General features: G+C 39.2%; 1 protein-coding gene across 1 annotated transcript in view; it reads right to left on the bottom strand.

Moving 5' to 3' along the window:
• ripor3 (RIPOR family member 3) overlaps window positions 1-14,231 on the bottom strand; it is an 81,547-nt gene that overhangs the window by 14,162 nt on the left and 53,154 nt on the right. The window contains exons 5-12 of the mRNA XM_084740806.1: window positions 13,683-13,761; window positions 13,549-13,572; window positions 13,344-13,397; window positions 11,970-12,119; window positions 4,385-4,448; window positions 4,252-4,295; window positions 1,859-1,984; window positions 1,587-1,732 (exon numbers count right to left, since the gene is read on the bottom strand). Coding sequence (XP_084596932.1) covers window positions 1,587-1,732; window positions 1,859-1,984; window positions 4,252-4,295; window positions 4,385-4,448; window positions 11,970-12,119; window positions 13,344-13,397; window positions 13,549-13,572; window positions 13,683-13,761 — 687 coding nt within the window. The remainder of the gene's footprint in view (window positions 1-1,586; window positions 1,733-1,858; window positions 1,985-4,251; window positions 4,296-4,384; window positions 4,449-11,969; window positions 12,120-13,343; window positions 13,398-13,548; window positions 13,573-13,682; window positions 13,762-14,231) is intronic.

Raw genomic sequence — 14,231 nt, 5'->3', positions numbered from 1 at the left:
ACTCAGTGACTCTGGGATGTTACGTCCTTTCTAAAGTTAGAGAAGATTAAATATACAGTGAGAGGTAATTCTGAAAAGTTCTACAATAAGTTGCAAGTCTTTTTAATTTTTTAGACTCTATTCAATCTGTCTCCTCAGTGATGGACACTGATCCTCCATCATCCTTTTCCCCTTTTCCCTTCATTTTTGGGTTAGTCTCCTTTTTTCTGTTTCCTGTTTTGTTTTTGTGTGTTTGACCCTTGAATACTACTACTACTATTAAACTATTATTATTTTGGCTTTAACTGTGGTTCTCCTTATTATTTAAACCGACAATGTTTTCTCTTACATGTCATATTTGCTAATAAAAACATTAAACAAATAAAAAAGCTACATATTTATATGATTACATTTTACTGTAAACTAATGTTAGCTAAACACTAGCTAACTAGGTAGAAGACTGATGTAGATGAGCTAGTTAGTTTCCCTAATATTAGCTAAAAACATATAAAGTCACATCTAAAGTTAGCTAATGATAACAAAATGCTAGCTAACTAGCTGGCTAACCTGGGTTATTTTTCCTGTTCCACCACAGTCTGCCTGACTGTGCTGTGATTGGCTACTACTATTGTACCCGGATTGGCTGTTAACGTGAGTGTAGACTGGTACTTGCGAGAGGTTTAGTGAGGCTGTTGTGGAAGATGATTGATGAAGGAGGAGGAGGAGTTTCATCCAGGAAGCTGATGTTTGTATCCTGTGTGAATCTAAATGTCACTTTTAACTTAAGTTTAGACGTATTTTAATTATTATTTTCCATTTTCAGTCACAGTTTTGTTGGGTTTAGGCACAAAAACTACTTGGGTATCGGTAAGAAAAATGTCTGGTTAGTGCTATGCAAGAAAACTACATGCCTAAATCTAACTTTAGGCTCAAAATGTGCTTGGGTAGGTTCCAGAAAAATTCATGGTTTGTTTGTTGTTGGTTTGTTTGTGGTTAAAATAGACCCTTTCACAACATTAGAAAGGCAATCAAAAGGACATGTCTTTGAGACAACAAGAATTAGTGTTTGTGCTCAGAGATTTATTATGAAAATTATGCAGTTATTAGAGTACAGAGCAAAAACAGACTGGACTTGTTTGCTGTCTCATCTCTTCATTCTCCTCTTGTCTTGTATGAGAGGAAGATATCTGACGTGTTTGTGCAGCAGCTGCACTTGTCATTCATATGAATCATCACCTGATATCTGGACAGGACAGAGCGAGGGGCCACGGTCCCCCCGAGACTGAGGTCGAGACAAAAGTTCAGAGAAAACCTTCTCATATTTTACGCTACAAATTCAATTTCCCCACACAGCTGTCCACACCTATTCCCCCGTCCTACCATCCAATTATTCGACTTTCCTTTTTGGGAATATGTCTGATTTCACCACTGGACCACTCATCACCTTCCCATCAAGTCCTGTCCTCTGCAGAGGAAATGCCTCTGAGCTTGACGTCATGGCGTTTCTTTGCCACCACCTCATCTGTTATTTTCATATCAGGACATGTGAACAGAATATCTTGTTAGATATATTATTATTTGTGTGTGTGTTATGTGCATGTCCGTACTTCCAGGTGACTTCCAGCTGCAGTTTGATGGTTCCCAGCTCCGTGATGTCCACCAACATCAGCTGCGGTTTCACCACAAAGAAGTCGGCGCTCGCACACGTCACCATGCCGACCAGCAGCCAACCCAAACCCTTCGCCTCTGTCACCTGACAGAAGAGATTTGACGGGTGAGAGACCTGCACATGTGCACCAAATATCATGAACACAGACATGATAACATGCACAGATGGTGTCAAAGGAAATTAATTTCTAAAGACTTGTGTGTTTATAACCTTGATCTCAAAGTTGTGGTGTATGTGCGGGAGGAAGACCATCTCCTCTTCATCCCAGGACTGCGTGTCGTCCGATTCGATCCTCCCTCTGATCCTCCATCGCTGGCGGCCCAAACGCACCACCACCTGGTCACGTGACATCAGTCAGTAAATTATTCAATCAGATCAGGGTCGCTGTTTGAAGACATTTCCCTCCACCACTGTTGAAATTAGACAATTTCCCTACAGCGTATAGTCATACTGTGCTTCAGCTACTTTATACTTGTGAATAAAAACAGAATACAATGATTTGTAAATTATTTTTCGACCTATATTCAATTGAATACAGTACAAAAAAACAAAACATTCAATGTTCAAACGTGTTTTTTGTGAGTATACACTCATTCTGAATATGATGCCTGCAACATGTTCTAAAAAAGTTGCAAAAACACCGGACATGAAACGGGTATTAAAGGAGGATCCTCGAAAGACTTGTTCAAGCATGACTGGGGCGAGGTTCATCGTTTTGTTGTCCAAGGCCACAAAAAGTCCCAGCTGGAAATGGTAGTATTTCTCACCTCAATACTTTACTTACACTAGTTAATTTTATTTACAGTCAACCACACCCCAAACAATTCATATCCAAAGTTAAGCCCAGAGTACACGGTATATTTGATTTATAATCTCTTAATTTACTTTTAGCCTTACCCTGTTTAAACGTGGTGATCACATTTTCACATTGTGGTGTTAAAACAAGCAATTTTCTGTTATATTTGTTTGTGTTACCCTGCTGGTGGGACGTCTCTTCCTGGAAATGCAAAAGGCGTGGCCAAGGACAGAGAACTGTTAAATCCTGTGGCCAGCTCAGTGGGCCGTACCATCTGCTGCCAGGCCAGAGGGGGGATTTGGGTTTAGTTAGTTTTTCCTTTGTATTAGTTCTAGTTAACGTCCACTTTGTTTTTTCCCCTCTTGTGTTAGCTGGTGTGGCCAAGCCAGTATATATCTTCTCTCATGTTTGATTTCATCAGGTCACTTTGTTCAGTTAACACCTTGGATTGTTGCTGTTATGTGTGGAAAAGTGCTGCGGTCTGACGAGTCCACATTTCAGATTGTTTTCAGAGGGAAGCTCGAGGAAGGAAAAAGAAGGAAAGAAAAGGACCATCCAGATTGTTACCAGCGCTGACCTCAAATGCCAGCAACTGTGATGGTATGAAGTTGAGTTAGTGCCCATGGCATCATGGGTAACTGTCCCAGATGTGAAGGCCCCACTGATGCTGAAAGGTACATGCAGGTTTTGGAGCGACATATGCTGCCATCCAGACGATGTCCCTGCTTATTTCAGTGAGACGATGCTGAGACACATTGTGGACGTGTTCCAACAGTGTGTCTTCATAGTAAAAGAGTTCAGGTTCTAGACTGACCTGCCTGCAGTCCAGACCTGTCTCCCATTCAAAATGTGTGGTGCATTATGAAGCACAGAATACGACAACAGAGACCCCGGACCGTTGAGCAGCTGAAGTCATATGTCAAGCAAGAATGAGAAAGAATTTCACTTTAAAACTTCAACAATTAGTGTCCTCAGTTCCTAAACGTTTACTGAGTATTAAGAGAAAAGCTGATGTATCACAGAGGTAAACATCCTCCTGTCCCAACTTTTTTTTGGAACGTGTTGCAGGCATCAAATTCAGGATAAATGTATATTTACAAAAAAACAATAAAGTTGATCAGTTTGAACATTAAATGTCTTGTTTTTTGTAAAGGATTCAATTCCCAGCTCAATGTCCCAACTCTTTTGGGATTAGGGTTGTACTGGTGAAAAGGTGAAAACCAGAGACCTGCTTATATGTTAATACAAAAGTAAAAACCATCAAATGATAAAAATATAACACTGACAGACATCATTCTGCAGCATAATGAGTACTTTTTGGGGGCAATAATACTTACTTACTTTTAATTAATGGAGTTTTTTATTGTGTGGTGTTGCTACTTTACTTAAACGGTAACTTGGAAACTATTTCCCCATGTTTTTGGCATCTCTGTGACCAATGGGGACAGGAATTTCTGAAATTAGTCCAGTATTTGGTCGCAAAACAGGCTGCAATGTAATCTTTGGGGGCAACTGCGAAAGGTTAGTGACACAAAAACATGGGAAAGTAGGATCCAGATTGAACAATTCCCAAGTTACCTTTAAATTAAATGACCTGAATACCTCGTTCATCACTGGTAAAGTCTTCATGTTATGGGCATGAGTTGAATTAAACTACAGCTCTGGTTCTAGCTATCTTTTTCATGGGAAAGTAAATTTGATAGTGTAAAAAAGTGTGTTTTGATCAGTTTGATTGTTACTTGCATGTTAAGGAATCTTCTCATTTCGTTCACGCTCGGGATATTTGTCTTTAAATGGAGAAGCTCACCTCGTATTGGTCTCCGGGGCAGAGCCGTGCAAAGCCGATCAGACCTGCAAGTGAAAACACATGTTCAATATTTGAAAGATAACGTGTCACTGATAACCTGTAAACTGCTCTGGGACTCTGTGTGTGTGTGTACCTTTCATTTTGATATGTAGCTCCCCGAGGAGGATCTCCAGCTCTCCTTCCATAACTAACATGTCCTGCAGAGAGGAGAAATTGGGTAGAAGTGGAACTTAAGAAAAAGTAAATAAATCTTTAGCGGGGTGCCTCTGACAGCTCTTATTTTGGTTGCTATAATACTTTTCACCTATTTTCTGTCCAAAGAGAGGTCAAAGGTCAGGGTCGTGTGTGGAACATTGACACTGGAGCTGTTAGGACACATTTTACAAACAAATTTCTTTGGCTTTGTGACTGAACTATAGTCTTACTCCTCGTTTTAACACCTCGCTGCAGTGGTTTGTGTGAGGAAAAAGACTGCAAGTAAAGATTTTCCTCCATTAAAGCTGCACTGGAAACTGTTTGAACCTTTGAAATTTTAAAGACCTCATTGCCTTCATGGAACGTGTCATCATCAAATGTATGTTCAGTTGTTTGAATGTAGTTTTTCTTCTGTATTTAGACACAGTGTTAATGAGCATATTTATGTGTTGCAGCCTCTTCAAGAATCATAAATTGTCCACTTGTTTCTCAGTTTTGGCCTCAAGCTTTAGTTTAGTCTGCAGTGTGTTTTAGCACTCTGTCTGCACTAGATCATGGTGACATCACTGTGTAGTCGCTCCCTCCACATTAAAGGGATAATTTGCCCCAAAATCAAAAATGCATATTTTCCCTCTGGCCTGTAGTGCTGTTTATTACTCTGGATCGAGGGTCTGCAACTTTTTTACGTTCTATTTTCATTTAGTTTAGTTTTAGAAACCTCTACAAGTTGTATCTAAAAAATTCAAGAGAAGGTGAGTGATGGTTAAAATTGTGACCTTTTCAATTAAAACCATTTAATTTTCAGGCAGATCGTGAAATACAATTTTTTTTTTTTTAATTTTCTACAACTCAAAGACACAAGTTTATTTAAACAAGAGAAGTAAATTATTATTATTAAAGATTACAGGTCAGTAAAACTTTTCAAAGTTTATTTCAAAGCATAATGGCTAAATTCCACCAGGCGTGGCTGCGTCTGATCGCTGATCGCAGCCGTTCTACACAATGCTTATGATTCCACCAGAGGCGCCTCAGATAAAACAGGCAGGAAGTCAGACACAGAAAAGGCAGGGAGAATCGGGTTAATTTTCAAAATAAAAGACACCGTGCAGACTCACGATCATAAAGACAGAAAAGAAACTATTTAACAACGTAGTCTACTTATCCATGGTAGAAACACAAAGAGCAAGGAAAGAGGACCTGATCAACCAAATCTGTGCAGGCGGGCAAAACACACCGCTGCTGAAACACTTCTGAAACGCTGCTGGTGGGTTTGCGGCCGTGCTGAGGACAGATCAGAACCGTGATGTGGACATGCTGTGCTCGGTGGAATCAGCCGGTAAGAGTTTGAGTTGGGCTCAAAAATCTTTTGCAGTACATTGCCTTGAATTTGCCTTTTGAGTCGTTGCAACGATTTGTTTTTCTGTGTGAAGCGATCCAACTGTAAAAATATGCAGCCTATACAACAAATCTTTCTCTCGTTTTCTTGAGTCTCCGTAAGTTCGCCATGGATGCCAAATTAAGAAAAACAAATGTCCTCAGGGGAAAGCAAGAATTTTATAGTTGAAGCTCCAGACACATATAAAATATCTAACAATATTCCCAGGCCTTATATTTAAATATTCCCTCACCCAACAAGCAATAGAATTTAAAAATAAAACAAACATGCCTGTGATAAATGGCGCTTACAACCAGATTCTTCAAGATAATCCACAGACTTTGTTTTGGAGGGAACTACTTTCCTTCTGCAGTAGAATCTACCAGAACTACTTTCATTCTAATAGAAAGAAAGGATTTTTTTCCTGTGATTTTACAGTACAAATCTTACTTGGTACAGCAATAAAGGAACATTATTATAACCTACTTTAGAAAAACACATAGGACACTTTTTCACATAACAGGGAGCAAATTCTCATGATAATAAAACTTCAAGACAATAATACAAACACTGTCCATCTTAAAGGCTACTTCAGCATCAAAGATAATAATTATTCTACCAAAGCCCATAAAATGTACCTCAGTAACAGACTTGTGACAAAGAGTTTACTACAGAGAGCAGCAGACGAAGCAGCATGTGTGGAGCAGACTGCTGCCTCCTGTGTGGGCCGGTTGTTGCTGACGGAGGTCATGGCTGTTCGTCACACGCTGCAGACCAAACACAACCCAACGGAGGCCAAAACCGAGAACCAAGTGGCCAATTTATGACTCTCGAAGAGGCTGTAACATCTAAATGCGCCCGTAAACACAGAGTCAAGCTACATTCAAAAGCAGCTGGTAAAAACACCTGGGTCATTAAAACTAAAAAGGTGTCAGAAGAGTGTGTCAGGATTTGTATTTTCTCTGTTTATTTGCGCTGTGGATGTGTTTGATCTCGCTTCTACAACTTAATGTGACTTTACACTCTTTCAAAAGGAGGGGAAACAGTCAATACCTGCTGTCAAGATCACAACACATCATCTTAAATGTCTGCGTTTACAGGCAAGAAATCAGGTTTCTGCTTACAACAGAAAATCTGAGTATTTGTTCACAATCCAACAACCTCCTCACTCTAAAACCACAGGCGCAGTTTGAATTTTCAGCATAGTATTGTCAGGGTTTTTTTTAAAAAACCAAGTACAAAAAGAGGGCCTCGATCATAACCTACTGCTGTCTGGGGAACATCCGTAAAACTGTAAACTTGCATTTCTGCATTAAGTTGTCTTTCTTGGACCAGTAATTTTGATTACTTTAATATTAATGTTAAATTTTGTGGGAAAATCTCTTTCTTCTGTAACGTTCCAGACAGTTGGTATTTAAATTTGTGAACTGCTTTACTGCTTTCATTTCCTCAGATAGTATAAAGCAGACCTGAACTCAGAAATATCTACAATTGAGTTCTGGGAAGATGCAACGTCATTGGAGGCTTATTATTGCTGTATTAAGTCAGGTCAGGTTAATCCAACACAAGGTGGTGCACAAAACTGAGCCACATCTTCCCAACAGTGTCTCCTGAATGTGATAAATGCTGTTCTGCTGACGGATCACGTGCACATCTTTTCAAGTGTAACAATGCTTCTGCCACAGCTGAGTGTCCGTTGTTCATGAAATCATGTTAGAAACCACATACATGTGCACACAGCCACGAAACTGAGCTGCGTTAACCAGGTTCCTCTAATCTCCGACCAGGATTACGAGGTTTTAAGAGTTCAGATCACTCCAGGAAACACAACACATCCTCAACAAGAGTGTCACATTTAAAAATGACTGTCTCAGTTTTCCTAGAAATGGTTCCTCTGACGAGTGATCTCACCGTTCTTGGAAGTGTTTATATTTTAGCCGACCGTGTGACTCCAGCAGCCCACTTAAACCTCAGCAGGTGTGCGTGTGTGTGTGTGTGTGTGTGTGTGTGTGTGTGTGTGTGTGTGTGTGGTCATAGAGACAGACACAGATGCCAGTGTTACAGACAGAGGTCCTGACCTCTCTGTTACAGACTCAGCAGTCGAACACGTGACAAAGTGAATTCTGTGCATGTTTTTTGGTTTATGTCCATTTGTGAGACAGAAAGAATGATGGGTATTTTTCTTCTACTTCTACTTCTACTTCTACTTCTACTTCTTCCACTTCATTTCAGAGGACTTGTGTAGGAGCCTGAATGCAATTCACTGATGTTTGGTTAAGAAAACTAGATATAAACAATTTAACTCATTTAAAAGCAGTAAGTCAACTGATTTAGAAGGAATTAGACGGTATTTTCTGTCCATATGTACAATAATGTAATAAGTTAATTATCTAAAATGCAACTGGATAATTTAACATATATAAAAATGTTATATATATTTGTAATGGTTTGCAGGAGGTTACTGTTTGGTACTTACAAGTAACTTCGGACACTCTTTATCAGACATACTTTTTCTGTACCATACGTTTTGTGTGTGTGTGTGTGTGTGTGTGTGTGTGTGTGTGTGTGTGTGTGTGTGTGTGTGTGTCTGTGCTGAAATAAACTAAGGCTTCATTCAATGGAAACCTACACTTTGTACCATTTATTTAAACTTTAAGTTATGTTGAAGATTTATTATTACAAGAAAATATAATCAACAAAAAAGGATTATGGACACTTTTACCAGCTGTAACATTTAACTTTAATGGTCCACAGAGAGTCCAGATAGTGAGCTGGAGTCATAGACAGTATATTAAATAGGTTGAAGTGAATTGTTTCCCCTCCTCCCCAGACTTGAAGCTCAGTCAGGTTGCCTGCAGGCTACAGGGATACTGAACTTACACAAGTATAAGGCAGGTTCAATACATATTTTTACCCTAGTCTGTAGTGCTATTTTATTATTTCCATCTAGATTTTTTGGTGTGAGTTGCAGAGTTTTTAGAGATATCAGCTGCAGAGATGTCTGTCTTCTCTCCAGTATAATGGGACTAAATGGGACTTGGCTTGTGAAGCTCAAAGCACCAAAATATATATTTGAAAATCCAGTTATTCTTTCCAGAAATCATGACCTGGTTACTCAAGATAATCCACAGACCAGTTTTGTGTAGGAACTACTTTCTCTCTAGGAGAAAAGAAAATTATGTCTGTGGATTATCTTGAGTAACTGGTTCATCATTTCCAGAAAGAGACTCTGGTTTTGAATTTTCCAAATATATATTGCAGATTTCCCCTTTAATCAGGCAAAAATTATACTAGTTGTCGAGTAGAAGGCAGAGATTTCAAAACATCGAGGGAGAGTTGTGACAAAAAGCAAGAGACCATGTGAAAGGAAGAGTCAGTGAGGGTAGAGCAACAAGATAAGTGTGTGTTGGAAAGTGTTAGATGTGACTGAGAAAGAGAGAATAAACGTTCAGAGAGACAGACAGGCAGACAGACAGACAGACTGAATGAATGAGTCTTCAGTTGTGTGTTAGTGACCCTCAGCCTGCAGCTACAAACAGAGAAACCACTGTGGGACCATCACTCGCACCACAGATTATTTCGTTTGGCAGCGTTATGACCTTTGGCGTGGCGGCGACTGTTGGCCCTCTGCTGTGCGGACATGATGGATACGTGTCAGACACTTTTGGCCTCGGTGTGATTCAATTACAGCCCCTCTAACCGGGTCCCTCTGTGATCGTTCAGAACACAAGAATCCGGTGATGAAATTATTCAATTTCACAGCGTCACTAAAAATGTCATAAACATTTATAAGCATTTCTACGGATCATCAAGTGTTTATTTTCTGTGGGTGAATCGATTCTTTCAGCTCCAATCGCGCTGCATTCTCACACAATAACATACAGTATTTTCTATGAGGCATTAGTGACAGTTTGTAATCCTGTGTCATCCAGATTTTTTATGGCTGCAGGCCAGTTTACTCAGTACTTTTATTATGCATAAAAGGCTACGTTCAGTTTTTTATCAGCCGGTCTGTCCAAGATTTTCAAGCTGTCTTTTTTCTTTATTAACTTCCCTGAATCTGGAGGGCTTTTTGTGCACACACACACACACACACACACACACAGTTCAGACGGTGTGCACACACACATGTGAACGTGGCTCCAAGCTAACAGTGAAGATTCAGGCTAAAAATATGGTGTACGGTGACGTCTTTCAAGTCAACGTGGCTTTATGAGACTTGGATTACACCAGACAAGCAGTATGGAGGCATTTGATTTTGTTTGTTTGTTTTATGTTTGGGAGATTGTGCAACACTGTTTTCCTGTGAAACTAAACTAAACTAAAAAACCTTCAGTCTGCATGAGGGCAAATAGCTAGTGACTGAATTTTCATTTTTTGGGTGAACTGTCCCACTATTTGTACTGCTGTTACATTTCTGCATCGTACGGCTTCAGTCAGTGATACTTCAGACGTTCAGCTCAGCAACTTTTCACTTTTTTACATCTTCGCTCATAAACAACCTTGCTAGGACAATAATTAGTTAAAGAGTGGTGCTTTTTACGGTCGATTTAATGTGAAACCCAGAACGTAACCCGCTCCTGACCAGGTCATGAGTTCAGCATCAGTTACCATGGTGATCTAGCCAGGTTAAAAGGGAGCCACCTTCGTGACACTGAAAACCCTGACTTTAGACTCAACATACCTCGCTAACGCATTAATCTCGCTTCGCAGTGACGGCCACAAGCTGACATGTTTTGGTCCAACAATAAAGATGTTCTACTACAAGTGTTGGACTTTTGTTCTCTCTTCTTGCACCTTTGAAGTAGGAAAAGTTGTGCCAGAAACCGCTGCTCTGCTTCTACTGTTACTAAAGTAAAATATCTGAGTACTTCTTCCATTATTTCATTAAATAAGGCTTTTCATTAATATATTAAACTGCACTAAAACTTCCCTGTTTTATCTATTTTTATCTTCGATTTAATTGTGTTGAAAAGACTTTTTACATTGGTTTTATGGTCCTTTTACACTTTTTCTTGATGCTTTTTATGTTTTATGTAAAACACTTTGAATAGCCTTCTTGTTGAAATGTGCTGAACAAATAAACTTGCCTTTACTACAGATTATAGTAAAATAGTTTCTTTTCTTACACAGCAGTTTTACTCTCTTTTCATCCAGTTTTATTTTAACACACATGTTTCTCTGTCTAAACTTCTCTCTACCTCACATAAATAAAAATAAGCTCACTGACAGTAACAAGATGTTTGGTTTGAATGAGCTTTAATGAAAGTGAAATGACCCTCAGACCTGGTTCAGGCTCTGGAGGCCTGCTGCAGCAGGAAAAAAAAAAAAAAAGACATGATGGAGCTGTTCATGTCTCCTGCATGTGGTCTGTTTCACAGATGCTACTTGAAAGGATCACTGAGGTTATTTACTGACACAAATAAAAAAAAAAAAATCTGACTTCGTGGACTGTTTTATAACACATAACAATTTTGTATCAACTTAAAATTTACAAGAAATTGAGAAAAGTACTTTAAAATGGGGGAAAAGTAGCATTGGTTTCTGCTAAAAGTATATATTTTAATGAATTTTCATGAAATGCAAGAATTGGATTCAAACATAACCTGTGTTTGAGGATGCAGAACAAGAGGACAGAGACAGGATGTTGAAAACTGACGTTCAGTGATTCATCATACGGTCGATGATGTCATGTGACACATGGTCAGATCACGACACAACAGTGATTAATGTGCAGCACCTGAGATACATTTTACAACAGCAGAGCTGCAGCAGAAACAGATGAAACTAGAGGAGCACTCAGAGAGCGCCAACCTCCACCAAGACCAGGAGTCACAGACTTCATGGTCAATATTATTATTGTCCTCATGAAGCATAAAGTTTTCAGTTTTTCATTTAATACACTCAGTGGAGTTTATTGTAGACAATTCAAATTTGGATTTGAGCAAAAGCATAACTAGTTGTGTGATACGTGTGTGTTTATGTTTCCATAGCTACACCACATTTTGAGAGAAAAGTGTTGTACCAGTTCTCCCATGAATGTCCCTGAATTCTCCATAACAACTGCTCCTCAGTCTGAAATTACAGAGATGTGTTGATGCCAACATTTCTGTTCTTTAAACACGCTCCTCAGGAAAGAAAACCGTACCTGCAGGCTGAGTCTGTGGTTGCGGTTGAGCTCCAGCAGACTCTCTCTGGAGGCTCTGGTGGACGGAGACAGCGAGAAGGCTCTCTTCATGTTGACCGCTCCCTGACACAACCTCCACTGGATACAATACGTCTCATACAGCTCCTCCACCTGCAGGGACAACAGACAGAAACAACGACAGACTGAGACACAGAAACAAAGACAGACTGAGACAAGGAAACAAAGACAGACTGAGACACAGAAACAACGACAGACTGAGACACAGAAACAACGACAGACTGAGACACAGAAACAAAGACAGACTGAGACAAGGAAACAAAGACAGACTGAGACACAGAAACAAAGACAGACTGAGACACAGAAACAACGACAGACTGCGACACAGAAACAACGACAGACTGCGACACAGAAACAACAACAGACTGACTCATTCAATCTAAAAGTTATTAAATGTTCGCTGTACCTTTAAATCTAAAAGACCGCAGGAACACTTTTTCCTAAATCTTTTCAGAGAACAGTAGGCCTGCATGATATGAGGACATTTTGCAATGTGCAATAATATTTTTCAATTTTTTTGATGATATGTATCGCAATAAATACACAAATATTGAATTCTGCATATTAGCTTAAATGCCAGTGTCTTTCCGATGTTTTTGGTCGTATTGCAGGTGGTGATGGAGGTTTACTAACTTTACTCTTCGATTCAACTACATTTCAGAGGGAATTATTGTGCTCTCCGTATTATTGTGTTTTTTTTTGCTAAAATAGGAAAGGAAATGCAAAAATAAAAAGCAAATAAACTATATGGACACTGATTACAGACAGAGACGAAATAGAATAAAACAAGTCAAATAGTCAAAATGATTCCTTTCACCACAAAATATAAAGTTAAGTTCACAAAAAGCCAAAGAAAAGTGAGATGCTTTTTAAAACATGGAAAAAGTCATGTAGTTTCTCATATACTGTGCAGGAGGCTGCTCCACAGTCATGAAGGAACGTCAGGACAGGCTGAGGTTGTAGATAAATTATAAAATGTTCGACTTTGGTGCCAGAGACTGAGGTTGAGTTCAGGTCCCATCTGATACAAACAATTTGCTCTGGCTGGTTTTAATAATCAACTGAGACAACAATCTTCCTGACCTTTCCCTGGTTTTCTAACCTCAGTCATAGTTTATTTGCCATGATCCCTTCTCAGTCTTATGTTTCATAACCAAAGTTTGGTTAAGCACATATTCAAACTGATCTTGTAGTGGAGTGATGCACTCATTTACTGGGAGAAACCTGACATCTGACTTCATCACCATCGCCTCAGCCTGAGATAAAACCCTAAAGAGGTATCAAATGTAAAAAAACCCCCAAAAAACAGTTTGTTACCTTGCTGATTTGAAATTCTAGTCTTCGTATGTATCTCTCCAACGCTCTTATCTCCTGTGAAAACGAAATGATGGCAGCTTAGCCTTAATATATATTAATCTATATGAATGCATTCAAAATAGGACTCAACTTGACTGTAGTTTGTTAAACAAAAGTGAATCTGCAGAGAAAAAAAATGTGTTTGTGTCTCTGGTGCAAAGGTTACCTTCTCCAGATCATACAGAAAGGCCTGGAAATAGAAAACACATCATCATCATCATTATAACCACCCAGAACACAAATCAAACTCTAATCTCTCTCTCTCTCACACAGACTCAGTTAGTTCCTGTCTCTCCTCACCAGTCTGGAGTTTCTCTTGGTCTCTCTCTGCTGCGACGACAGGAAGTCCATCTCTGCCTGGTGTCCCTCCAGAAACTCCCTGCAGACGTCACATCAGTGGAGTCAACCCGAATTCACATCATATAGGTCAGTTTCTCTCTTATATTACCAGACAGAGATGATTTTCTGGTACTTTACTCGTCTATTCCACTACATTTCAGAGAGAAATATTGTGCTTTTTGCTCCACTACATTTATCTGACGACTACAGTCGGTAGTTACTTGTATGATATGATTTTAAGATGAAACAGATGCATATAATGAAATAATTTCAACAAGTTTTATATTGAAAGCCTCTCAACAATCTGAAATGTGTTTTTACTGATGTAAAACGAACCCACGTTGCTGCTGTTGCAGCTTCTAAGTTTGTTTAATGCTGGACTGTAGGTATAATGAGTTTTTCAAAGCGCTGCGATCAAACACGATTTAACTTGGTAATGCTATTCGTTGGGAAATTCAGTGTGGTTTATCGTGAAACTGATTGTTGTTTCATCCCTAATATGATTACAAA

This window comes from Lutjanus erythropterus, chromosome 2 (genome assembly GCF_056507025.1).
Source record: "Lutjanus erythropterus isolate fLutEry1 chromosome 2, fLutEry1.hap2, whole genome shotgun sequence".
In the NCBI taxonomy this organism is placed as follows: domain Eukaryota; kingdom Metazoa; phylum Chordata; class Actinopteri; order Lutjaniformes; family Lutjanidae; genus Lutjanus; species Lutjanus erythropterus.
Note: the sequence above shows the minus strand (reverse complement) of the source record. Positions and strands in the feature narration are given on the sequence as shown.